The sequence below is a fragment of the Rhinatrema bivittatum genome, chromosome 2, assembly GCF_901001135.1.
Source record: "Rhinatrema bivittatum chromosome 2, aRhiBiv1.1, whole genome shotgun sequence".
Classification (NCBI taxonomy): Eukaryota; Metazoa; Chordata; class Amphibia; order Gymnophiona; family Rhinatrematidae; genus Rhinatrema; species Rhinatrema bivittatum.
This window is the reverse complement of record NC_042616.1, coordinates 6,702,998-6,729,907: the sequence shown is the minus strand read 5'-3', so window position 1 is coordinate 6,729,907 and position 26,910 is coordinate 6,702,998. Positions and strand designations below refer to the sequence as shown.

At 42.9% G+C, this 26,910-nt stretch overlaps 1 protein-coding gene across 1 annotated transcript; it reads left to right on the top strand.

Annotated features, from left to right (window-relative positions):
• Positions 1-577: 577 nt before the first annotated feature.
• On the top strand, positions 578-7,942 carry LOC115086006 (gastrula zinc finger protein XlCGF57.1-like). The gene is made up of 3 exons (XM_029592587.1): positions 578-3,000; positions 4,879-6,246; positions 7,881-7,942. Exons 1-3 carry the CDS (start codon positions 2,967-2,969, stop codon positions 7,940-7,942), a joined length of 1,464 nt encoding a protein of 487 aa, XP_029448447.1. The 5' UTR covers positions 578-2,966.
• Positions 7,943-26,910: the final 18,968 nt, after the last annotated feature.

Below are 26,910 nucleotides of genomic sequence, written 5' to 3'. Positions count from 1 at the left end.
CCAATAAGAGGGATCATGTAACTCCAATTTTAAAGAATCTTCATTGGCTACCAATTAAGTTCAGAATCCTTCATAAACTACTAACAGTCATTCACAAAGCCATTCACAATATTACTCCTCTAGATCTTACAATACCTCTGCAACTCCACACCTCGGTCCGTCCAATTAGACTGGCCCAGAGAGGCACTCTTCAAGCACCTACCACCAAGACCTCCCTCAGCAAGAGAGCTATATCCGTCTCGGTCCCCAAGCAATGGAACCTGCTCCCTCCTGAACTGAGGCTGGAACGATGACCAATCACCTTTAAGAAGAGACTTAAGACTTTGTTGTTCGAACAAGCCTTCCCATAACCACTCACTTCAGCCTTGGCTCTTATCCACATCATGAGGACTCTATCCAACTTGTTGCCTTTATAGTCCCCGTCCCCCCCATTTAATGTCCCTGCTTTTGCCCAAGTTACACAGTCCCAATTCTCTATACTTTCTGCACCTATTTTATGTTTTTCCAGGTTATTCTACCCTGTTCATTGTTATTTATCCAGGTTATTCCACCCTGTTCATTGTAAAACAAGACTTGTCTCTGTTGTTTTTGCTGTTATAATGTAAATCGAAGTGATAATTAATCTTGTTAATTGAACCTCGGTATATAAAAGTTATAAATAAATAAATAAATATAAAGGACATTTTCGTCATTGACCCCACTCACACCGTACATACTAAAATTATCATCATTCAAATCCTGAGACTCAGGCGAAACAAAGAGGATCCTGTTTTGTTGGGGTTGGATTTGAATGGGATGATTGTTTGAAAGATTGCAATAGAAACCCTGCTACGGATTGGGCCCAATGTCTGTGGTATACTGATCTGCAGCAGCTGCTGGTGGGCAGACCTCTTAGGCTACCACCCGGGAAGGATGTATGGCTGTAGGGACCCATTCTACATGACAATCCGGCTCGATTTTCTCTTACACTTTGGCCCTTGAGAGGGCTCAAGTTATTGAAGCATGGTTATTCTGCTGCAGTGCTTTCACTTTGCATCAGGCTAAAATAAAAAGAAATATATCTTTATTTCTGTTTCTCTGGTTTATGTGAGAGTTGGGCGAGTTTTTGAGGCCTTGTGTGAGGAGCGAGGTTCTCAGCCTCCCAAAGTGGAAATTTGAATAATTTCAAATTTTTCAGGACAGATTGTTTAAAGGCTTGGACCTTAACTCCTTGAAGGTTCAAGTGGCAGCACTCACCTATTATAGGAGCCGAGTTCTTGGGTTTTTGTCTCCCTGTTTGGATGTATCTCGGTTCTTGAAGGAAGTTAAGCATCTTCGTCCTCCCTTGTGGCTACCAGTGTCCTTATGGTAACTTAATCTGATTGTGGATTCCTTTCAAGTCCTACCTTTTCAACTGCAACATAGCTTCTTCTTGAAGGTATTTTCCTTGAAGACTGTTTGTTCTAGGGGTAATCTGCTCAGCACGTCAAGTTTCTGAGCTCCAGTCTTTTTCTTTCCATGCGTCATTCCTGCCTGTGACTCTGAGGGTAGTACAGCTTCGGACTCTACCTTCTTTTGGCTGAAATTGGTTTCAGAATTTTATTTGACTCTGTTTATTTCCCTGGCCACACTGGAAAGGAATACAGAGGAGAGTGAATATAGTCTCTTGCATGCTCTGGCTGTCAAGTGGCATCTGATGCAGTACTTGGAGGTAATTATTCCTCTCAGTAAGTCTGGTCAACTATGCTCCATGGTGGAGGTAAACAGGGTGAGCCAGTGGCGCAGGCAACTATAGTCAGTTATTGAATTTTGGAAGTCATCAGTGGTCGTCCTTACGCACCTTTCCAGGCATTCTGCTTGATCATTTGTGCACAAGAGGACACCAGCCTTAGCATGTGCGATGTTGCTGGGTCCCTGGGCAGTTTTGGTACATCCCACTGGTGTGGATTGGCCTGCCTGAGTGAACAGGAAGCAGAAATTCCTACTTACCTGATAAAATTAAAATAAAAAAATGTCTTTCCCTCTAAGGAAGGCAGGCTGATCCACCGTCCATCCTCGGCTGCCGTCTTGCTTTCAGTTTGTCCTTTAGGTACAAACGACGAGTGTTATATCTGTTACTCGTTTGAGGACTGGTAAGTGTCATGACCAGCTCGACTGAGCTCAGTGTTCTCACTTGGTTGGAAGCATAAGTGGTTATATTCAAGAATAATCAGTTTGTCCACAGTTTGGCTTTTCCAGAGAATACTTGCAGGCTGATGTCGGGACAGGGCTATAGGTCTGTGCCATCAGCTTTTGCTCTGTCTCCACCTGCTGGTAGAGGTGCATAACCCATTTGTGTGGATTGACCTGCCTGATTGCAGAAGAAAGGAAATTATCAGGTAAGTGTAATTTCTCCTTTCCTTTTCCCTGCAGAGAAGGAAACCAAACAGCTGTTTGAGATTTGGGGCACGATCCCTGTGTGCCCATGGTTTGCAACACCCCTGAATACAGAATTAGTACATCACAATGGGAGAAATGTCACTGCCCAGAACACCAAACTCTTCCTGCTCTGTTAGGATTTAGCACAGTGAGTCCTCCTGATGGAATAGAACCTGATGTTCTGGATAATGCTCTTATAGCTTCCTTTTTATTATAATGTGATTTATCCACGCAATGACATTTCATATTCTCTGTCTCTGGTATTAGAGAATATTTTTCCAGTTTGAAAACCCTGGGGTCTATGGAGGAAACTGATTTCTAGGGGCAACACAGAGGGAACAAATCTGGCATTTCCTGGGGAAGAGGGGTCCTGGTATCCCCTCCTCCATGATAAAACAGGAGGATAAATCCAGCTGAGATCTAATGCACGCTGAGCCCCTCCACGTGTCACTGAGTGTTTCTGGTTTGTGTTTCAGGTGCCGGTGACGTTTGAGGACATCTCTGTCTCTTTCTCCCAGGAGGAGTGGGGGTATTTAGATGAAGGGCAGAAGGAGCTTTACAGGGAGGTGATGAAGGAGAATTATGAGACCCTGATCTCCCTGGGTAAGGATTGCGTTATCTGAATCTTTATCAGTCACAGGGGCTGATTTACTGAAGGTCGTCTGTGACCTTTCTCCTGACTCCAGCTCAAGCATTGCTCTGGGTCTGAGCTGGCACCTGAGATTGGGTGTTTGGATCTTCTCATGTGAGACGGCCCCTGCGAGGCAGTCTAGGAATTTATCTCAGATGTCTTACATGAGGCACTTGCTGGGGAGCATCCACAAAGTTTCTCAAGGGACTTTACTGAGCCCTCAGCAGCAGGCCCAGGACTACTGATCCCACCTGCTCGGATACAGAACTGAATGGGCCAAATTTTAAAAGCGTTACTTGCACTAAAAGATGAATACGTGGCCGCACGTGAGCGTCATGAATTTCAGAGGCAGCTAATTACTTGCTCGTGCTAAAAAGGGGCGGGGAAAGAAGTTAAGTGTGTAAATCCGGCGGCCGCTGCTCGTGGCGCACTGTTAGCTGCATATATTTCCTGCTGCTCCTGATGAGGTTTAAATCTGCAGAAATCACTTTTTAGGACTAACACGACAGGGTGAGGGGTCTTGCTCAACTGGGGGGAGTGCAGGATGAAGAACTAGAAGGGTCTGGATAACCCTGAGATAGACTGGGCAAACTGGTGGGCTAATGGGTAAAACTGGGAATGGCTTTAACCTGAGCAGGTTTTAAAATCCTCTTCCCTGCATGCGTTAAAGCCGACAAATTCTTAAGGAAGGAATGTGCTTTACATCTGCTTGAGTACACATGCTAGGCGTATTTTACATCATATACACATACTTGTGCACGTGATTTAAAACTCCAGCGTATCTTTGCTCACTCGCTCCCACGTGCACGTACGGTCGCGTGCATTCTTGTTTTACAATTAGCTGAATATGAACAGCAGGATACAAGAGGTCTGAGCTTGCTTCATGACTGTCTTTACTCCGTGACATACTTAGCCTTGCACTGATATAATAGGGAGGTTTCAGCTTGTCTGCATACTTCTAGCTGTCTCATGGCCATTTTTCCCTTCTCCCCTACCTATGGATCCATTCTCCTTCCCCTTCCTGATGCTAACCCTACCCAATCTTATTCCCCACTTCTGTCCATTGGGAACATCAGGTGCCCTCTCAGCCTCCCATATTCTCCACCTCCTCGGCCATTCTGTCTTTTGCCTTGTCCATTGCTTTACAAAGTTTTCTTCCTCTCACCCTAAGAGAATCTCACTGTCTTTACTGTCATCATACCTGCCCTTCTCTGAATATCAATCTCAGTCCTCTCCCTCTGTGGTAACTCTCATTCTTCCCCTCCAAGCTTATCCTACCCCCCACTCTCCTCCCTCTTCTCTCCCTCTCAGGTTTTATCTATGGAGTATCTGCTGTTTCCAGCAAGCTCACCTACATTCCTGACCTCTTCTCTCATTCTCTCCATCTTCTCTCTCTCTTCTGTTTATCCTGCTGTTATTTTTTATATTCTGTTACAGTTTTCATCTCCAACACTTCCATGAGCTAATTCCAGGCATCCACCACACTCTGTGACCAAAAAATATCTCTTGATATTATTCCTAGTCTCCCCCCTTGGAACTTTGCTCTACAAATTATTTTCCATTCAAAAGACATTTACTTCTTGAGCATTATTACCTTTCAGGAATGTAAGTGTCTCTATCCTATCTCCCCCTTTCTCCTCTCCTCTAGGTTATACGTATTTAGGAGCTCATCTCATAAGGCTTTTGGTGTAAACCCCATTGTTAGAAGTTTTTCATGGTCACCAGTGGTTGGTCAGAAATGCGCTGCTCTGTCACTGTGTGACACTGCCAGAACAGTGAGTATAGGATCAGAAACACAGATCCATTTGTATGGTGACTAATGCATGATTAATGTCTTCTTCTATCACCAGCAAGTGATGAGGTCACACAGCACATAAAAGAGGAGAATCAAGAAGAACATCCTATGGAAGCAGGACTGATCCCAAGAGAATCAGGAAATGTCTTTGAGAATGTTTCACAGGGGACTGAGAGGAGAAACACAAGGAATAGTCAGCAGGAGTCTAAGAAGAAGCAGGGAGAGCTGACAGGAGACTCACGGGAGGGAGTCACTGCATGTGAGATGGAGGTCAAAGTCATCCCTGAGCAGCAGAGACACGGGAGCACAGAGTGCCCCTTCCAGAGCAATAACAGTGATCAAAAGGCTTCTGACCTTCAACAGAGGGAGGAGAAATGCTTACCGTGTGACTACTGTGGTAAAAGCTTTGGTGAGGAATCACATTTAATATTGCACCAGAAATCCCACCCACTCCAACCATTATTTCTTTGCAATAAATGTGGGAAAAGCTTCAGTCAGAAGAAAAATCTAAAAGTGCACCTAAACATACATAAAACAGAGCAAACCCTCTTCTGCCGTGACTGGAGGCAAAGTTTAATTAGTAAGTATAACCTAACCTTACATCACAAAATCCACACTGGAGGGAGATCCTTCTCTTGCACTAAATGTGGAAAATGTTTTATTAGGAAGAAAAACCTCACACATCACCATCAACTCCATATTGGAAAAAAACCATTTACCTGCGCTGAATGTGGGAAAAGCTTCCGTCGTAAGGATAAGCTAATGTTACACCAGGGCATCCACCCAGGTGAGAGACCATTCTCCTGTACTGAATGTGGAAAACGTTACATTAGCAAATACTTCTCCCCACACCAGAAACTCCACACCGGTGAGAAACCATTCTCATGTACGGAATGTAATAAAAGCTTCATGGGACGGGGTGACCTCACAAGACACATGAGAATCCACACAGGGGAGCGACCATTCTCATGTACGGAATGTAACAAAAGCTTCATGGGACGGGGTGACCTCACAAGACACATGAGAATCCACACAGGGGAGCGACCATTCTCATGTACGGAATGTAACAAAAGCTTCTCTGTGAAGGATGTGCTCACAAGCCACATGAGAATCCACACAGGGGAGCGACCATTCTCATGTAGTGAATGTAATAAAAGCTTCACCCAGAAGTGTTCCCTCACAAAACACATGAGAATCCACACAGGGGAACGACCATTCTCATGTACTGAATGTAATAAAAGATTCCCTGAGAAGGGTGCACTCACAAAACACATGAGAATCCACACAGCGGAGCAACCATTCTCATGTACTGAATGTAATAAAAGATTCCCTGAGAAGAATACCCTCACAAAACACATGAGAATCCACACAGGGGTGCGACCATTCTCATGTACTGAATGTAATAAAAGATTCCCTGAGAAGGGTGCACTCACAAAACACATGAGAATCCACACAGGGGTGCGACCATTCTCATGTACTGAATGTAATAAAAGATTCCCTGAGAAGGGTGCACTCACAAAACACATGAAAATCCACACAGGGGAGCGACCATTTTCATGTACTGAATGTAATAAAAGATTCCCTGAGAAGGATGCCCTCACAACACACATGAGAAGCCACACAGGGGAGCGACCATTCTCATGTAGTGAATGTAATAAAAGCTTCACCCGGAAGAGTTCCCTCACAAAACACATGAGAATCCACACAGGGGAGCGACCATTCTCATGTACTGAATGTAATAAAAGTTTCACTGTGAAAGGTAACCTCACAAAACACATGAGAATCCACACAGGGGAGCGACCATTCTCATGTACTGAATGTAATAAAAGCTTCCCTGTGAAGGCATCCCTCACAAAACACATGAGAATCCACACAGGGGAGTGACTATTCTCATGCATTGAATGTAATAAAAGCTTCATGCAGAAGGTTCATCTCACAACACACATGAAAACTCACACATAAGAAAGGCCATTCTCATGGATTAAATATGGAAGGTCCTTTATTAGGAAGCAAAATCTCTCAAAACACCAGAAAATCCATTTGCCCCCCTAGAAACCATTTACATGACCTCCGTGTGGGTAAAGCTTTCATGCTAAACATACACTTAGGGGTAGATTTTCACAGCAGCGCATGCGCCAAACTTGCAATATATGCACGGCGAGTGTGAAAAATGTTTCCTTACTACGGCAGACCTCTCCCAACACCCGAAAATCCACACAGGATAAAGACCCTTCTCATGTACCAAATGTGGAAAATTTACATTAGGGAGTCTGCGCTCTCACCACACCAGAACGTCCACACTGGAGTCCTAAGTGGAAGAAAAGCTTCCTTGCTAAGTTTACATTAATCTCAAACAGGAAAGTTTTAACAGATGAGAGACCTTTTTCATATAATGAGTGTAATAAAACATTCTCACAGAAGACATGAAAATTCACGCAGGGGAGACATGAGATCATCCCCAATAAACCCTGGCTTACAAAGGAGATTCATTCTGATCAAGGTCTGCAGAAACTCATATGGAGACCCTGCCCCGAGAGAGACAATTCTCATGCAATAAATGTAGAAGATGCTTCATTAGGAACGCTCGCCTCTCCCCATTCCCAAAAATGCACACAGGTGACACGTGATGACATTTAACAAATGCTGCAAAGACCAAGAAAATGTGCCAGAACAATACAGAAATTGTTTGAATTATACTGAGTGCCACGGGTCTGATGCATCGAGATGCTCCCTGTGCATAGAACTCCCAATGGACTCCAGCAGGAAATTCCCTTTCACACAATGTGAGTGCTATGAGGGATTAGCAGTGAATTGGAGAGACTAGGATCAGACTCAGCCAGGGGCACTTTCACCCAGCAGTCTCCTCCATCTCTCCTGCCCCCATTATTCTGATGCTGCTGCAGCTTTACTCCTTGTTGGCTGATGGGAGGGCAGTCGCATGCTGCTTCCTCGTTCTGGCCCATGCAGGCCAATGCACGCACATCTCTACCTTTATCCAGCCCTCGTAGGACCATGCAAGAGCAGCATGAGGCTACTTCCACCTTCTGACCCTTGCAGGTTGGTGCCAGTGTGGTATTAAGGGCTTTGTGTTATGGGTAGAGCTGGTACAAGAGTATTGAATACCCTAAGTTAGCCTTACTCTTTCTCCCAAAATTATGCCAGGTTCATTAGACCCTCCCCTGAGATAAATTCATCATTCATTATGAAACCCACCACTACCATCTCAGTACAATCCTGTAACAATGGGTATTGTTAAATATGAAACTGCTTTATAAATATACAAATATGTGTCAGAAATCATGTCGGCATCTAATGAAGGGGTAAGCTCAGAAGTAGTATAATGGGTACACGATCAATCAAACTGATTGACAGGTGAGATAAGGATGACAGCAGCCAATCAGCGTTCACTTCCGGTCTAAGCCCCGCCCACTCCCCATACAAGTGAATGGGGGCGTAGCCACGCCCCCTCCCGCCCTCAACCAGGCCCCACCCCTTCTGCCACAGGCCACACCCCTGGCCCCGCCCTAGACCCCATCGATGCTCCTCCCCTCCCAATAGAAGTGAATGGGGAGCCCCTCCCACACCCCACCCCCAAACCGCCCCCCATGATGTCACAGATGACCCCGCCCACACCCCAAGCCACACCCCCTGTGACGTAGCGGGTATGACATCACCGGAAGTCCAGACCGCCCCCCAAAAACACACCCCCTAAAACGTCATCAGAAAGGACCCTGTCGCTTTTTTAATGATGTCAGAATTAATGGACTCTGGCTGTTTTTGATGATTTCACCGGAAGTACAATACAAAAGTCCCGAAATATGCGCTCCTAGCACCTCCTGATGCCTTTTAATGATGTCGGAGCCGGAAGTATGCTTTTAGGAGGTAGGAAAACTGCAGGAAATATGCTTTTTTCTAGCCACTCTGTTTTTGAAAAAAACAAACAAAATACAAGCTGTTAGGAAAAACTGTGGCTCAATAAAAGTTACCAGAGAGCAGGCACGAAGCTGTGACTCATTCTGTACACAGAGACAGGGAGAATTCAACAACACCCCTTCCCTCCTCCCCTCTTTCTAGATAGCATGCCTCAACCCGCCCTTCCCCCAGACCTAAATCTGAGCAGAGGATAATTGAAAGCAGTGGGGGGTGTAGGTTTGCAATGGTGAAACACAAGGCTTTAGTTTTGTTTTAAAAAGAACAGACTTCTGTATTTTACAGCCATATAAAAAAACAAGAATGCACCAGCAGATCTTAAAGAAAATTTATAATGATCCAAGCGCTGTAGGTAGCTTTGGCGGTATAACACCTCTTTTGCAGGCAGCTAAAGCTTGTATGCCGTCTGTGACCAAGAAACAAGTGATTGATTGGCTTACAGAACAAGATGCTTATTCTTTACACAAACCTGCTAGGGTACGATTTAAAAGAAATAAAACCATAGTGCCAGATGTGGATTGGCAATGGCAAGCAGATCTGGTTGACATGACCGCCTTGTCTGGTTATAACAGAGGCTACAAATACATTTTGACGGTGATAGATATTTTGTCAAAATACGCATGGGCTGTGACCCTAAAAACAAAAACAGGTCGTGAAGTGGCCGAGGCCTTTGAAAATATATTTAAAGGTGGTCGTGTTCCCAACAAAATACAAACAGACAGAGGTAAAGAGTTTTTAAACAGATCTGTGAAGAGTTTGTTAAAATACAGGGGCATTCAGCATTTTGTGACCAACAACGATGTTAAGGCAGCAGTTGTGGAGAGATTTAACAGGACTTTAAAATCCAAAATGTGGCGATACTTTACAGCGAGCAACACTTTTCGCTATGAAGATGTGCTTCCGGCTTTTATGAACAGTTACAATCGCAGTTTTCACAGAACAATACAGGCCCGCCCCATCAATGTAACAACCTCAAACTCACTGCGGTTCTGGAAAGTAATCTATGGCAATAACAACAAACATGAAACTGCTAAGCCTTTTTTAAAAAAGGGGGATCATGTTAGACTGTCAAAAACTAAAGGGAAATTTGAAAAAGGTTATGAACAAACATGGACAGATGAGATATTTATAATAACTGACGTCTTAAGCAGGGGACAGAAAACAGTGTACAAGATACAAGATTATGGTGAGGAAACCATTCAAAGTTCTTTTTATCCTGAAGAATTACAGAAAGTCAGCCCTCAACAGGACAGAATATACTGCGTTGATAAGGTTCTAAAGGTAAAAGGGAGAGGTAAGAACAAGCAGTGCTTTGTGAAATGGCGAGGATGGCCTGAAAAATTTAACAGCTGGATAAAAGCATCAGAGATTCAAAACATTTGATTTGAAAAGGCCTTGTCTCATAAAAAGAAAAAATGAATGAAGGGGGATTTTACATAACGCTGCCTAGTAAAGCCTCTGTGAGAATATTTCCACAAAACAACAGCTCTAATTTCACCACACAATTAGCTAGACCTTTGGACCTACAGGGCCTTTGGGAAGTGGGCCTGGTGGAAATACAGTACCCGAACACATGGGATAATATTAAAGAAGACCATAAATATGTTGTCACCACTGGTGAAGGAAGCACGGAGCATCACTTTGTTGTACGAAGAGGGTATTATGCAACCGTTCAAAACCTGACGGATCAAATGAACCACGACATGAACAGTGTCCTCAAAGCCATGGCACCACGAATCATCTATGACCCCAATATCCGAAGAATCAAATTAAAATCAGAGGACAAAGCAGTAATTTCTGCAGGGGGTGACTTAGCGACCATTTTGGGGCTAGAAGCTAAAACGAATATGAACTGCTCGCTATTTCCAACGGATATCACAGGAGGGTTTAATACCCTATACCTGTATACGGATATCGTAGAGCACCAGCTGGTGGGAGACCATTTTGTGCAGCTACTTCGTTGTGTTCCCACTAAAGGGGGTAAGGACGAGTTTATCACCTTCACTTATGATAAACCGCATTATGTTCCTGTGAACAAGCAGCACATAGACACCATAACATTTGAAATAAAGACGGACCAGAACCAACACGTCTCATTTCGCTATGGGAAAGTGATCCTTAAGCTACACCTGCGACCCCGGAAAACTATTTTTTAAAATGGTTGTGGTTAAATACTATGGGGACCCTGGCGCATACAGAAATTACTATGCAGCACAGGCTGGTGAAGGCCTTTCGGGGTATTACGGTGCTCCGGTCATGTACGGGGCTGGGATAGGCGGAATTTTTCGTAGTCTCTTTAGAAAAGCAATACCTCTTTTGAGAAGGGGTTTTGAGATTGTTAAACCTCATGTGAAAAGTGCAGCAAAAAACATCGCCAAAGATGTTATGGGCCGTGTCACAACGGCGGTTCTGCATAAAATGAACAATAACACAGAGCAGGAGGGGTCAGGATTAGTGGTTATTAGAAGAGCTGTTAAAAGAAAGAGAACCAATCAACAGGGGCCTCCTGAACCTTTTAAAACAAAGAAGACCAAACGTGTCAAGTCTCAAAAGACTAACCGCAAGGGTAAGAAGAGAAACCTCTCCGCCAAGAAGCAAGATATATTCTAAAAACTATGGCTTTTGTACATCAGGGGTCTGAAGAATGTTTGAAATCAGAACTGGATCTGTTTCAACTGGCCCCCACACAAACCAGCATAGAAAAAAGTGTTTATGTGGAGATTCCGCCATTATCTGCCTTGTCAGAAACAGCCCCTTTAGATTTTTATATAGCCGGACATGGCGAGGATTACCTGGATTTGAACAACACGTTGCTGTACCTGACCTGCAAAATCGTGAACGAAGATGGGTCCGATCTTGAAGTAGGGGCCAGAGTAGCTCTCGTGAACTATCCAATAGCCTCTATTTTTAGCCAGCTGGATGTCACTCTCGGAGATAGACTCATTAGTCAGAGCAACAACTGTTACCCTTACAGAGCCCTCATAGAACTGTTTCTCAATTACGGCGAGGGTCCTCTCAAAACACAGTTTACAAGCGGCCTATTTTATAAAGACACAGCTGGAAACCATGAAGTGAGAGACGTGGGATCCCGTAATAAAGGTTTTACCGAAAGAGCTGTTTTTACAGCCGCTAGCCATAAAGTAGAGCTTCTGGGACATTTACATTGCGATCTGTTTTTTCAAGAAAAGCTGCTCATAAATGGCGTGGATGTGAAAATTAAACTAACGCGGAACAAAGATACGTTCTGCTTAATGAGCGGAGATGCCAACGAGAGGTACAAACTCCTTATCTGCAGCCCTCTTTGTAAGGAGAGTGAAAGTGTCACCGGGAGTGCGCTTGGGGCATGCAGAAGCGCTGCTGAGAGCTAATGTCAAGTACGCCGTGGACCGTGTAAGTCTGAAAGTCTTTAGCATACCGGCTGGCGCCCATGTGACTAACCAGGAAAACCTCTTTTTGGGACAATTACCCAAAATTATCGTATTGGGCTTTGTGGATAATGACGCTTTCAGCGGTAATTACTCTAAAAACCCCTTCAATTTTAAACATTACGATATTAACTTTGCTGCGCTGTATGTGGATGGGGAGCAAGTCCCAGGGAAACCTCTCCAACCGGATTTCGATAATGGCTGTTGTATCAGAGAATACATGCAGCTGGTTCAAGCAACGGGTAAACATTTGAAAGACAGTGCTCTCTTGATTGATCGTCAAGAGTTTTACCAAGGTTATACCTTACTGGCCTTTGACCTATCACCCGACCAAGAGTGCACGGACCACTACTCTTTGATTAAAACCGGTAATCTGCAGGCTGAAATCCGTTTTGCCATCGCTTTGCCACACACGGTGAATATGATTGTGTATGGTGTCTTTGACAACGTGATAGAAATTAACCACAGAAGGAACATCCTTTTTGATTATCTATGATGATGAACACCGTACAGATCTACCGTATTTCAAAAGAAGGATCCGTATGTTACAAAATCTTTTGTAGACGTCCTACCCAGTGACTGGCTGTCTGATGTGCAAATAGAAAGGAAACCTGCAAGCTTGGTGGTAAATACCCACCCCCACGACCTTCCTGGAGAACACTGGCTAGCAATATATGTGACTGAAAACGGCACAGGAGAATTCTTTGATTCCTACGGGCAACAGCCTGATAGTTTGTTCTTCCCTAACAGTATTATGAACTTTTTCAATAAACATTGTGAGGATGTTTTATACAGCAGCAAACAACTGCAACACCCTGTATCTACAACCTGCGGTAACCATTGTGTGTTTTTCCTACATCAACGCTGTAAAGGGCTGTCTTTTGAAAATATTTTAAAACTGTATTCCGAAGAACCATTGCAAAATGACAAAATGGTTTTACAATTTGTAAAAAACAACAGAGAACATGTTGTATGTCTAAATCTTTTCACTGTCTGTTTCATACCCCCCAGATGTGTGTACCGTACCAAGAATATTGTACTAATCCTAAATAAAAACAATCTCTCTTGAGAGTTTTTGAAAAACAAACCAAACGTCTATAGTCTATATTTTAAAAAAGCCTTTTTTATTTGAAAAGATATAATTACACCTTCAACCATCTGTTTGTGTCAAGTACTTTACGTCTTTTACGGGGGAGGGGGTCTTTGCATTTTACAGTCTTTGTGTACATTTCAGCAGTTGTCGCTGAAGGATTTTCCTTGAGCTGTACCAGCAGATCCCTGTTGGCTGGATTACCCATGATGGTGGAGGGCATGTTTAATTCTGCCAGGGTTTGCATGAACTCTCCCCAACCTTTGGGTATCCTCCGATGTGAAAGAGCACGGGTCTGTGTAGCTCCACAAATCAGGTCTAATAGGTTAGAGCCACTTACAGGTCTTCCCTTGTATACAAAAGTCCCATTACTCTCCCAGGATGCAATGTCCTTATTCTTTGACAGTTTATTGAGCAGTATTTCTGCATTTTTTCTACGGTGCATGCTGATGCTGTTTAACACTTCCTGCAGGATGGGGTCTGGGGGGCTTTTGTGCTCTAGAAATGCAGAGGTTGCTGTATCATCCTGTGGGGGTAGATACAGATTTATTCTTTCTTTTTCCATTTCTCCGTGTCTGTTAAGCACCAGATAGCGCTGTAGCACTTCTGAATAGCGTTTGGCTTTCTCATATTCAGACATACCAGAACTTTGAAGTATACCTTTCATTTCTTCATCGAGTCTTTGAACAGCTGTGGTTCTAATATTTTCCTCATGAACTGAAGGGCTTCTCAAACGGTCAAGTTGTTGACTAGACACTAAATACATTTTTTCTGTGTACTGCATTAGTATTTTAGCTCAAAAGCCCCATGATGAGTGGTAGCGCGAATCCTAGCAGGGGCCCGATAAACCCCCCCAACTGTTTGACCAGCTTCTTTTTTTTCTTAAGTGTTATTCTTTTATCACCCAAAATCCTTATGGCTTGACGTTTCCTTTTCAAGATGTTTATCTGCTGTTGTGATAAAGGAACATTACCTCTCAGAGTGTTTAATGCTATCTCCGCTATGGCCCCCACTAAATCGTTAGAAGCGGCCTTTAGGATAGCTTTTCTCCGTTGCGGAGAGGCTTGAACTAAAAGTTTTAAAAGGGCTAGGTTCCGCTTTAAGCGAGCAGACATGATCTCTGGGACACACACAAAACAAATATGTGGGGGAGAATATATATTCACTTCTTTTTATGGAGGGGTTGTGTTTTTTCACAATATACCGTGGTCCATTCTGGTGGAAAGATGTTTGTCCTCAATCTGTAACGCTCAGGGGTCGTAGCATTTAAATCCACGATGAGATATCCATATGGCTTTCTGGTGGCATCCTCAAAGGCTTCTAAAAAGAAGCTTGACTTACCAGGGTACATCTGTCTGGCTAAAATAGCGATTTGCAACTTGTCTCTAGGATTCTTAAAGAGCACCATATATTTGGTATTTAAGGCTATAGTTCTGCTTGTTTTGCCTTGACAGAAGACATTTTGTACAATATATATAATACTCAGATTTCTGTGATGCATGTATTGTGTGAAGGCTTTCTCGATTTCATCACTTTTACAAGCAGAAGCCATCAAATCGTCTATAATAACCATATTTATTTTATTGGTTGGAAACAGTTGATCATCATTAAAAGTATCAGGCAAAGAATCCATAAAGGTAATAAAAGGATATTTACACAGCATTTCTTTATACAAAGGTTGCCAGCAACTATAACACCATACAATATTATCAGGCATGTCAGTCAACACACGTCCAGCGTGATCTAGCAGGTTTTTAACAAAGAAGCTTTTGCCGCTATTTGACGGTCCGGCTAAAATACACGAAAATGGGTGCCTCCAGCGCACATCCACAAATTCAGTATCCATAAGGCAGCGTGTTAAAACCCTCTTTTATCACCCTTTTATCGTATACGACCCTTTGTGTTTTCTTAAGTAGGCCGGTCTCTATCGCCCAGGTCTTTTTGTTTCTAATGATCCCAGATTGTTGTACCTGTATCTTTTTAGGACTCTTGTCCACAGCATCAGTTTTATAGTCAAAGACGAGGTCTTTCAAATTAGTGAAATTGATCTTTTTACAATTTTCTACATTTAACGTAAACCCCTTCACTTTCATACAGGTCTTTCCGCTGGATAGTTTGTAGCCATATGTTTTGGGCCCAGCCGATACAAACTCTGTGATATGCTCATCTGCGGGTATCTCGCTCGTCAACTGTCCTAAATAATCTCCCAAAGGGGGATCGCTGGCACCCTCACGACTCACAAATATCACAGAGTCTGTATCGTGGTACAGACAACGTTCTTGCAAACTGTCAAGCAGTTTGTACAGTTCTAAACGAGCATAAGCAGTTGTGAAACAGGCAATGAAGATGTTTGTATTACCTGACAATATGCTGCGGTCTTTTGAATGCTTCCATGTCACACAGGCTGTTTCATCATCAATAAAATCGCATGATGAAACATCATATTCGGGTGAAAACAAATACTTATACAGATCGTCAGGATCTCTCACAATGCTTGTAACAGGTAGGTTTGTTCTTTGACCAAACTTCCCCCACAAAGAGTTTAAGAAAAGCTTGGCAATTTGACGCTTTGCGGGGTTTATACTAACCTGTTCAGGCCTTAAAACTACACCTTCTTTTTTGTAAAAATCAGATATATACATGTTTTGTTTTTCTACATCGGTACACCACTGAGGGTAACCAGAGGCCTCCTTTTTTTGACGGAGATGCATTTTTATGTATTCAGAAAACAGGCTGACAGATTTATATTCAAAGTGCCATATTTCACATATTTCAGCAACCACATACCCTTTTGCAACAGCCTCATTCATCTCCACAGTGCACCAAGTCCCTACGAGGGCTCTCTCCTCATCCGTGTGGTTGCACATATCCTGCAGACTGTTGTCAGCGCATGTGCGGCACAGTGGGAACATGAGCTTACCACTCACACGGACCGGTAATACTGGGAAAAAGATCTTTCGTGGTGGATACACTTTGGCTTTAACAAGCCCAAAATAGTCTGAGAGGGGACCAAAGCTGTCATAAATGATTTGCGGGTGGCCAACAGGGTATTCCTTGGTTTTATTGACAAAGGGGTAGAGGCTGGTAAAATCATAGTAATGTATTTTTTCATCAGCCCTGGCTTTATAGTACAAACATGTAGCATTGGTTCTACCACCAAAGAGGGCATCTCTGGGTACTAGCTGCTGCGGCAGGCCTGATCTAACCAGAAAGTCTGCACAACCCCTGATATTTTCTTTCACCATTCTCTTCCATTCGTGTTCCCACAAGCTTATGACCTTAAACCCTCTTCTTTTCAGGAAATCTGCTTTGATTTGTGTTTTGTAATTGAGAAAACCAAAGGTTGTAGCCGTTAAGGGGTTCTAGTCTTTATCGTTATAACAGCTCGGACAACCGTGGAAAAAACAGCCGTTAAATTCAAAAGCTGTTGGTACCCCATCAATAAGTGCATAACCGTCAAGAAAATAGGGACCCACCTGCTTTTCACCCCCCTTTAGAGCATGGATGATCTGTATTTGCTCTGTGGCCTCTGTATACATCAGCCACTGTATAGAGGGTGTTGAATATCTCTTTGTGTGTCTGTGATAGTTGTCTGGTGGGACGAGTGCCACGGTCTTGGATTCTAAGAACATAAACCTGTACATAGCCATGCACACAGATGCCAGAGTTATATATTGGAAGGGGTCTATACACCTTTTCACAGTTTTAGATCCACCATCCTGCTCTACAACCACCTCTCTCTCTGTCAAAGCCATGATTTCATTTCTGTATAAGACACAAGCTTGCCTCAGAATGTTCACATCCTGTTGGCAATAATAGGCCAGCTCCTTTTGTAAATCAAAGGTGTTATTTTGATTGTCCCTGTACCATTTTAAAAATTCCTCTCTTTCTCCAGACATCATATACCCATCTCCATAATACTCAACACTGGGCATAGGTCCCACATAATTTTGATTAACCCTGGTGTTAAAAAAATGCGGGAAATAACCCTTACAGCCTTGAAACCCCAGGGCTTGCGGAAACTTGCTAAGCTTCATGGGCAGGAAATTTAAAGAGTCTTTAAACCGTATACCCAGGGGTTCTATCGTGATTTCTAAGAGCTTAGCACCCTGAGCTAACAAGCGCACATCCATCTTTTCCTTTAGCAGCTCTCTAACTACAAAATAACCATCATAGCCTTTAGAATTATGCGCTATGAAGGTGTATCCTTTGAACTTTTTGTCACAAAAAATCTTAACAAACTTAGAAATACTCTCAAGACCTTTGAACTCCCAGTTTCTTGTGTTGTTTAAATCTGTTGCATATATATAATTTGGAACATGAAAGCCTGTTTCCTGAACACATTCACAATCATAAAATATATATTTTTCAGATATTTGTGCATGATCAATAGGGGGCATAAAACACAAATGCTTGTCACCAGCGATCAAGGGTTCAGAACAAAGCTTACATTGTCTGACCCGGCATTTATGTTTTTTATCAACATACGATTCACATTTTTCACACAGTATTTTAAGCAAACACTCAACTTCTTTTTTTAAAGCCAGAACCGTATGCCTTTCTAAACACTCTTGAGAACGACAATACAGCCTGCATTTCGGACATCTCTGTTGTAAACCAACATTGTCTACACACATTGCTGTTAAACAGAGACGACACCATAATGTACAATTATGATCGTGACTATATGGTTTCTGGCAAAAATGACAGAAGTTTCACTCCCCATAGAGCTTTTTTACATCTAAGATTCCATAAAAATGGTCATCATGTAGCAATATAAATACAGTTTTCTGGAATTCAGGTCTGTCCTTTGTCTTAAAACACCCCCATTCTTTTGTATAAAACACAACTCTTATGTTTATACCTAAATGTTGTTCAAATGTTGAGACATCATCTAGCATGACCTTTTTATGTTCTGACCAACCTAGCTCTGTGTGCAGTTTTTTAGCACGGTCTAATAGCTCTGCATCTATGAGCTTTGTTGGTGACATGAGCGCTGTAACGCTCCCTGCAAAACATAGGTTATTATCTGTGTTATTCAAGTCTATTAAATGCCTTCTCTTTTTATGTATGATTTGACTGTACAGAATAGACCTTAAAACCCTTCGTGACCCGCCCCCTCTGTTCCTTATAACCAGAATGACTATGCAGAATGTCTCACCAAACTGTATCTCTCTATAACTCTGCAGGAGTTTACTAACTTGATCTAAGAAATCATCAGCATTCAAATCCTGAGGGTTTAACTTTCCCGAATACAAAGAATTATGAAAACCTGTAGAATGTAAATGAATCTGTATATAATCATGGGGGGACACGTTATGGCTTATTTCATTTAGAACATGCTGTATGCCTTGTCTCACAACATTTTGCGCATCTATGAAAGAATCTATTCTATCTAAATTAATAAAACGAAATTCCTCTGAATAAAGCACGCCATTAAATTTTTCTAAATCACGGTTCCACCTTCTCACAAATTGCACAAAATTAACTGGTTCATTTTCTACAGCTGCATTTTCAGAGGTCTCTGGTATACAATTATTTACCAACCCCCCTGAAACATTGTCATCGGTACAATTATCTAAGAACATGCTTTCACATTCTTTCTCTACTTCCTCCCTGTGCACAGGTCTGTTGCTGTCTCTCTCATCTTTTCTTTCGGAAATAGGCTTTTTTGCAGTCTTTTCATGGTCTAAAATTAAAAATAATGATAATAATTAACATGGGTGGTCTCATACTTTTTTTTTTTGCAATATTTTAAGAAGAATTTTTCTTAAACTATAACAGTATAGATTCTTACTCTTTTGTTTATCTCTGGGTTTTTTGTATGGTCTTTTGCCAGATTTCTTTGGCATATGCTGCTCATGGTCTGTTATGTAAAAAAAAAAAACATGGTAATACCTTTTCTTTTACACAACTGTGAACTAATTGTTGTTTTACCCGTACAGATATAAAAAAAAATACTTCTTACCTTCAACTGCATCTTCAGACTCTTTTCTCTTTCTTTTGGAAATAGTTTTGTTTGCATCATTTTCACATTCTAAAAATTACAAAATAAAATAAAAAACACAGGGTCACACACACTTTTGATGTCTTTGTAAATAGATCTCTGCTTCATTGACTGTTATGAAGGAAAAAAAGAGAGACATTTGGGGGGTCATAGACATTAAGGAAAACCTATTTCTCACCATTGCTGTCAGAAATGTTGTTGGGTGAGAGCTTTTGAGATTATATTTATAAATATAATATATTTAAAATATATTTATAAATGATCTGGAAAGGAATATGGTAAGTGAGGTAATCAAATTTGCAGATGATACAAAATTATTTAGGGTAGTTAAACCACAAGCGGATTGTGATAAATTGCAGGAGGACCTTGCGAGACTGGATGATTGGGCATCCAAATGGCAGATGAAATATTTATTTTATTTATTTATTTATTTAAAAACTTTTATATACCGGTATTAGTATGCATACATCATACCGGTTTACAATGTAACTTTAAAGACAGAAATTACAATGAACAGGGAGGGCGAACAAGGAGGAGTATACAAAGAGCAGGAGGCGGAGGAAATTAAAGCAATAAATAAAACTGCAACGGGCTATTTACAGGAATATACAAGGCGTAGGCAAGATACTTGCGGAAGTCGGTGTACTTAATCAGGGTAGGCTTGTCGGAAGAGCCATGTTTTAAGTTTTTTTCTGAACTTGGCGTAACATGGCTCTAGCCTGAGAGTGGTAGGGAGGGTGTTCCATTGTTTAGGGCCTGCAATGGATAGTGCACGGTCCCTAGTAGAGGAGAGGTGGGCTTTTTTCAAAGGGGGAATGGAGAGGGTGCCTTTGTTGACAGTGCGAGTGGGTCGTTCAGTGCGTATAGAATGAAAGGGTTCATCCAACCAATTGGAATTGTGCGAGTGGATGGACTTGTGTACTATGGTTAGAATTTTGAAGAGAATTCGGGATGCGATGGGGAGCCAGTGGAGTTCTTTGAGTATAGGGGTAATGTGATCAGCTTTCCTTGAGTTGGTGATGACTCTGGCGATGGCGTTCTGGAGCATTTGTAAGGGCTTGGTGGTGGAGGAGGGTAGGCCGAGGAAGAGGGCATTACAGTAGTCCAGCTTTGAGGAGAGGGTGGCTTGGACGACGGTGCGGAAGTCATGATAGTGGAGGAGGGGTCTGAGTTTCTTCAGGATGTGAAGCTTGAAGAAACCTTCTTTGAGGATGGAGTTGATCTGTTTTTTGAGATTGAGTTGTTGATCTATGATAACCCCAAGGTCTCTTACTGTGGGTTGGGGTGTTATGACGTTGAAAGCTGGATCGTTGGAGATCGGTGGTTTGGGAGGGAGGTGAGGAGAGATAAGGAGCAGCTCTGTTTTGGAGGAGTTTAGAGCGAGGTGGATGTTGGTGAGGAAGTCATTTATGTTGGCAAGACATGTGTTCCAGAAGGCAAGGGCATCTGAGAGAGAGTTGTGAATGGGAATGACGATTTGAACGTCATCTGCATAGAGGTAGAATTTGAGGCCGAGGTCTGTGAGGAGCTGGCATAGAGGTGTGAGATAAATGTTGAAAAGGGTGGAGGAGAGGGAGGAGCCTTGTGGGACACCTTGAGACAAGGGGTAGAGTGTGGAGTTGGCGTTTCCTATCTTGACGGAGAACTTTCTGTTGGATAAGTAGGATTTAAACCATAGTAGGGCTAGGCCTGAGATGCCTATTTCGGATAGCCGGTTGATGAGGAGGTTGTGGTTGATGGTATCAAAGGCAGCTGAGATGTCGAGTAGGGCGAGGAGGTAACAGTTGCCTCGGTCCATGCCTATGAGTAAGTGGTCCGTGAGGGAGAGCAGGAGGGTTTCTGTATTAAGGTATTTACGGAAGCCGTATTGGGCTGGATGCAGAATGTTGTTGCTTTCTAGATATTCTGTAAGTTGGATGTTTACAATCTTTTCCATAATTTTGGATAGGAAGGGCAGGTTAGAGATAGGGCGGAAGTTAGCGGGGTCTTTAGGGTCTAGTGTTGGTTTTTTTAGGAGGGGCTTGACTATAGCTTGTTTGAGAGCATCTGGGACAGAGCCTGAAGAGAGGGAGGAGTTTATGATGTCTGCGATGGGTTTGGATATAGTATTTGGGATGGAGAGGAGGGATTTTGTGGGAATGGTGTCTGAAGGGTGGGAAGCTGGTTTGAGTTTTCTGAGAATAGATTCCACTTCTTTAGCGGAAGTCAGGTCAAGGGTTTGGAGGGTGGGTGAAGTGGGGGAAGGTTGGAGAGAGGGGGAAGGAGAGGTAGATGGAGAAGGGTGTTGAAATCTGCGGAGGATGCTGGTGATTTTTGTGAGGAAATATTGGGCGATTTCTTCGCTCTTAGTGGAGGCATCATTCTCAGGGATAGTGGGCTGAGAGGATTTGGTGAGGTTGGCAACATAATTGAAAAGGGCTTTCGGGTTGTACATGTATTGGTGGATCTTAGCTGAAAAGTAGTCTCTTTTTGTTTTGAGGGTGGTTATTCTATATTGGTGAAGGGTAGTTTTGAAACTTGAGGCGAGTTGGGGTGAAGGGGCTTTACGCCAGCTTCTCTCTCGCTGCCTGAGGGTATTTTTTTAGGGATCTTAGTTCAGTCGTGTACCAGGGTTGATGATTTTTTGTGGGTTGGGTAGTGTTACGTCTGGAGATGGGGCATAGTTTGTCAGCAATTTCAAGAGTCATGCTGAGCCAGGATTTGATGGCAGTCTCTGGACTGGAGCAGTCAAGGCTAGTGGAAGTGTTGGAAATGGCGAGAGCCAGTTCATCTCCAGAGCAGGGTTTCCTGAAGGTGAAGGTGGAGTTGTTTGAGGGAGTGGGGGTAGTGGGGAAGTTAAGGGGGAGGAGGGCTTTTATGAGGAAGTGGTCGGACCAAGGTACAGGGGAGCAGGTGGGTGGGTGGGATGGTAGGAAGCAGTGGTTGATGAATATAAGGTCAAGGGAGTGACCAGCTTGGTGGGTGGGGGAGGCAACAATTTGTCTAAGGCCTAGAGCTTGGAGTGCAGTAAGGAATGCCTCACAAGAAGGGGTAAGGGGGATGGCATCGACATGGAGGTTGAAGTCTCCTAGTATGATGGAAGGGATTTCAATATTTATGTTGGCAGATAAGAATTCAATTAAGGGGGAGGGGTCCCGTTCGATGGATCCAGGAGGGGCATAAATGAGACAAATTTGCAGTGAGGGGGCTTTGAAAAGGCCAATTTCTAGCTTGGAGGGTGATGTGGTGTGGGAGAGTTTGAGATTAAGGTGTTTCTTGAAGGCTAGGAGGATGCCACCTCCTCTTTTCTTGGGTCTTGGAATGGATAGGAATTCGTAGGATTGTGTAGGTAGCTGGTTCAGGAGGACAATGTCTGTTTCTTTGAGCCAGGTTTCCGTGATCGCACAGATGTCTGGCTTGGTGTCAGTGAGGAGGTCATTTAAGATGGGGGTTTTTTTGGAGAGTGATTGGGCGTTGAACAGAATGATGGAGAGGGTAGTGAGTCCAAGGAATTGGTTGAGGGGGGTAGTGAGGATAGGGAGGAGGGATTTGTAGGGGGGGTGGGACGGGGGGGGGGGTGGGAATGGGGGCATCTGTTGTGGGGGAGGTGGATGCGGTTGATGTGTTGTGTGGTCATGGTGGGTGAGTAGGCAAAAGGAGGGGGAGGGAGAGGTGGTAGGTAAAAAGGAAACTGAGAGGCTATAGGGTAGTACAAGGGGGGATTAAGGTATCAAGGAGTTAAAACTGAGGGAAGGGCACAAAGCTGATTAGGTAGAGTAAGAGGTGTAAGTAGTGTAGCATGCAGGTCAGACAATGCAGGTTATACAGCTTAGATAACATGTAGATAACATGCACATAAAACAGAATAGAGCAATTTAAGGTGTTAGGGGGAGTAGTCCAGTGGCTGGGAGGCAGGCTCATGAACACCTGTGAGAAGTGAGATAGGCACTTTGGGGAGATGCCCACTCACTCGGAGGTCCTGGAGCAGGGTGGTCCTGGTGCTGGATGGGTCTTGGCTGGGAGGCTGGCAAGTGAGCAGAGATACCTCAGGGTCAAAGGAGACTGCTGGGTGAGAAGGAGGTCCGTGTCGTACTTTAGGGTCTTCCAGGGTCCTTCAGGGCAGTCCGAAGGGGCTGCACGAAGGGGCGCTCAAAGGGGCAGGCCCCTTTGTCGCGCTCCTTCGGCGCGTGACACTAGGCGCGTGACGCCTGGCCTGGTTAGATTTTTATAGATGACTCTTTTGTGTGTCGCTCAACAGTGATGTCATCAATATGAGTCTTAGCATCCAGCACAGAGATTTAAAAGCGGAGTCGTTAGAAGCAGGGCAGTCTTCCAGCTGGGGGAGGGGTCAACAGCCACGAGGTGGAGGAGGAGGAGAGGGTCCAATGGAGGGCTGGGTGCAGGAAAAAGCTCAATCCAAGCCCTGGATCCTGGCTTGCAGAGCAGAGAAAAGAAAGGCAAGTACCTGTACGGAGATTTAAAAGCACATTCGTTAGAAGCAGGGCAGTCTTCCAGCTGGGGGAGGGGTCAACAGCCACGAGGTGGAGGAGGAGGAGAGGGTCCAATGGAGGGCTGGGTGCAGGAAAAAGCTCAATCCAAGCCCTGGATCCTGGCTTGCAGAGCAGAGAAAATATTATATGGACAAGTGCAAGATGATGCATATAAGAAAAAATATTATATGGACAAATATTATATGGACAAGTGCAAGATGTTGCATATAAGAAAAAATAACCCATGCTGTAGTTACACGGAGTTAGATTTTACATTAGGAACTACCAACCAGGAAAAAGATCTAGACGTCATAATGGATAATACATTGAAATCGTTGGCTCAGTGTGCTGTGGCACTCAAAAAGGCAAACAGAATGGTGAATAAAATGTCATAATGTATCTGAATTAGTCCATGGTGAGACCGCACTGTGAGTACTGTGTACAATTCTGGTCGCTGCATCCAGTTGCACTGGAGAAGGTACAGAGAAGGGCGACCAAAATGATAAAGGGGATGGAACAGCTCCCCTAGGAGGAAAGGCTAAAGAGTTTAGGGCTGTTCAGCTTGGAGAAGATACGGCTGAGGGGGGATATGATAGAGGTCTTTAAAATCATGAGAGGTCTAGAACGGGTAAATATGAATCAGTTATTTACTCTTTCAGATAATAGAAGGCTAGGGGGCACTCCATGAAGTTAGCATGTGGCACATTTAAAACTAATCGGAGAAAATTCTTTTTCACTCAATGCACAATTAAGCTCTGGAATTTGAGGCCAGGGGATGTGGTTAAGGCAGTTAGTGTAGCTGGGTTTAAAAAAAGGATTGGATAAGTTCTTGGAGAAGTCCATTAACTGCTAATAATCAAGTTGACTTAAGAAATAGCCTCTGCTATTACTGGCATCAGTAGCATGGGATCTACTTAGTGTTTGGGTACTTGCCAGGTACTTGTAGCCTGGATTGGCCACTGTTGGAAACAGGATGCTGGGCTTGAAGGACCCTTGGTCTGACCCAGTATGGCAATTTCTTATGTTCTTATGTTCTTTATTCTCTAAGGCATTACTGCATCCAGGCTGTTCTTCTTCTATGTTCAAATGTGTGTCTGATTTTGCAATATTTTCCTGTTCTAATGATAAAACAGACAAACACTGTTTTTACTACTGTTTTTTTAAAAATCATATCTAAAAATATACATTAAAACTATTAACTCACCTTTTAATTTTCTTTGTTGCCTTCTTTTAGTAAGTGACATTTTATTAATAAACACAGACTTCTGCCTTTCTTTGTTTGAAGAATCCATTTCTGTTTCAAACTCCAGACTGCTGAATCTTTTCTGGTCACCGGCTATACCCTTTTATCACCAGCATTAGTTGGGGCGTAACCACCAACAAACCTCAAAACCTGTGTATTGAAACAAAACAAAAAAAAAGCTACCTGTCCTCTCTGTCGTGTGATGGACATCTGCTACAACTACCCATCTTATAGAATAAGATAGTTCTCTTACTTGGGTTATCATTTACAGGGCTTTTTGTATGTATTATCAATATCTCTTTAGATCTGAAGCCCATTCACAAAACTACAGTATGTTGAACCTTTTTTTTGTGATTTAATGTTTGCTGATCATTGTTTCTCCCTGATTAGATCATGTGTCCCAGACAGCTATCCGCACCTACCTCATTACAATATACACCCCCCCCCCCCCTTTTGTTCATGAAAGGTAGTGTGTTACCAGCGCCCCTTAGGTCTTGGGGCACTTTACAAAAAATGTAGACTGGTGTGTTTTAAGAGACATCCCCCCCCCCCTGTGTATTCCTTCACCCCACCCACCCCCCCACACAGCAATCCTAAAAAACAAATGAAAGGTCTCTCTTGAACGTCTTGTCATTCTGGTCTTTTTTTTTTTTTCCCCTTCCAAACATTGTCTCATTCTGATTAGATTAACCATTTACAGATCTTGGATCCAGACAACTTCCCCCCCCCCCCCCCCCCCCACCCCCACACACACACACATAGCTCATAGCAATATACATTCCTTAGTTAATGAAATAGTTGCTGTATCAAACATTTTACAGCCTGTGCATTGATATCAAAGAGACTTAATAAAACCATAAGATATCCCCCCCCCCCCTAAAAACTTCCATATCGCCTTAAAGCACAATTGACACATTTTGTTAATTCTGATATATTTATTAGTTGTTTTTATTAACTAATTTATACACATGGCAAAATTTGTTAAAATATTACAAAGTATTTCATTGTCAATACATACTTCTGAAATACAGACAGGAAAAAACAAAGACTGCTTTATTATACATTTTTTAAAAAGGACTGGTGTTTCTCCCATAGATGATGGCGTTTATATATTTTATCATTAAAATCTCATCTGTAGGTTTAAGCAAACTGTTTAGTTTTTGAACAGGATTTTCAGCAGTTTTCACGCTGTGTATAAGATATATGATCAGATTCATATCGTCATTGTTTAGGCTTAATACACCTCGTTTATATGCTGCTAATACTACAAGATTCAAAACACGTTCTAGGCACAACCTGTTACAAACGGTCCTTAATTGTTCCTGTGTCAGAGGCAGTCCAATAAACGCAACAATGATCATCCTGACTCGGATCGTCGAGAACACAGCCTTCGCAATTTTCATACCGTATGCCAGACAGACATTTTGTAAGAATACTATAGACAGCCACCCTTACGATTGATCTAAATGTTGTTTTTCGAAAAACTCCATGCACCGGCGGTGGTTTTGGGAATCCTATATAGCTCCACCAGCTGAAATCGTGCACATCTTCAGGATTGGTTTTTTTTTTTTGATCACATGTATCTGGTTCTTTTATACTTGGACAGAAGCAGCAAATACAGTTCATTTTGATACCTGGTGTGTCTCCATATTCTTCTGTTTGTAAAGATCCTTCATTTTCCTATAAAACATAGTGTAAAACATTAAATTAAAACCTCTTCTAAACAAACTCTCTATTATAGATAGCTCCCAAACACGCCACCCCTAAAATGTATCATTAGAAGGAAAGAGATTTTTTCTTACCTTACACTCAAGCTTTTCCAACAAATAATCTGCTTCGGCATCCAGCGCTGCTTTGTGCAACTCTAAATCTTCAGAATCTAAAGCATTTTCATTGACAAAGTTTGGATCCTGTGAATCAAAA

Coding starts and splice junctions, on each gene's coding strand:
- LOC115086006 (XM_029592587.1), top strand. CDS start 2,967: ATGAAGGAGAATTATGAGACCCTGATCTCCCTGG. Junction 3,001..4,878: donor TGAGACCCTGATCTCCCTGG/GTAAGGATTGCG, acceptor TTCTATCACCAG/CAAGTGATGAGGTCACACAG. Junction 6,247..7,880: donor TAAAAGATTCCCTGAGAAGG/GTGCACTCACAA, acceptor TGACCCTTGCAG/GTTGGTGCCAGTGTGGTATT.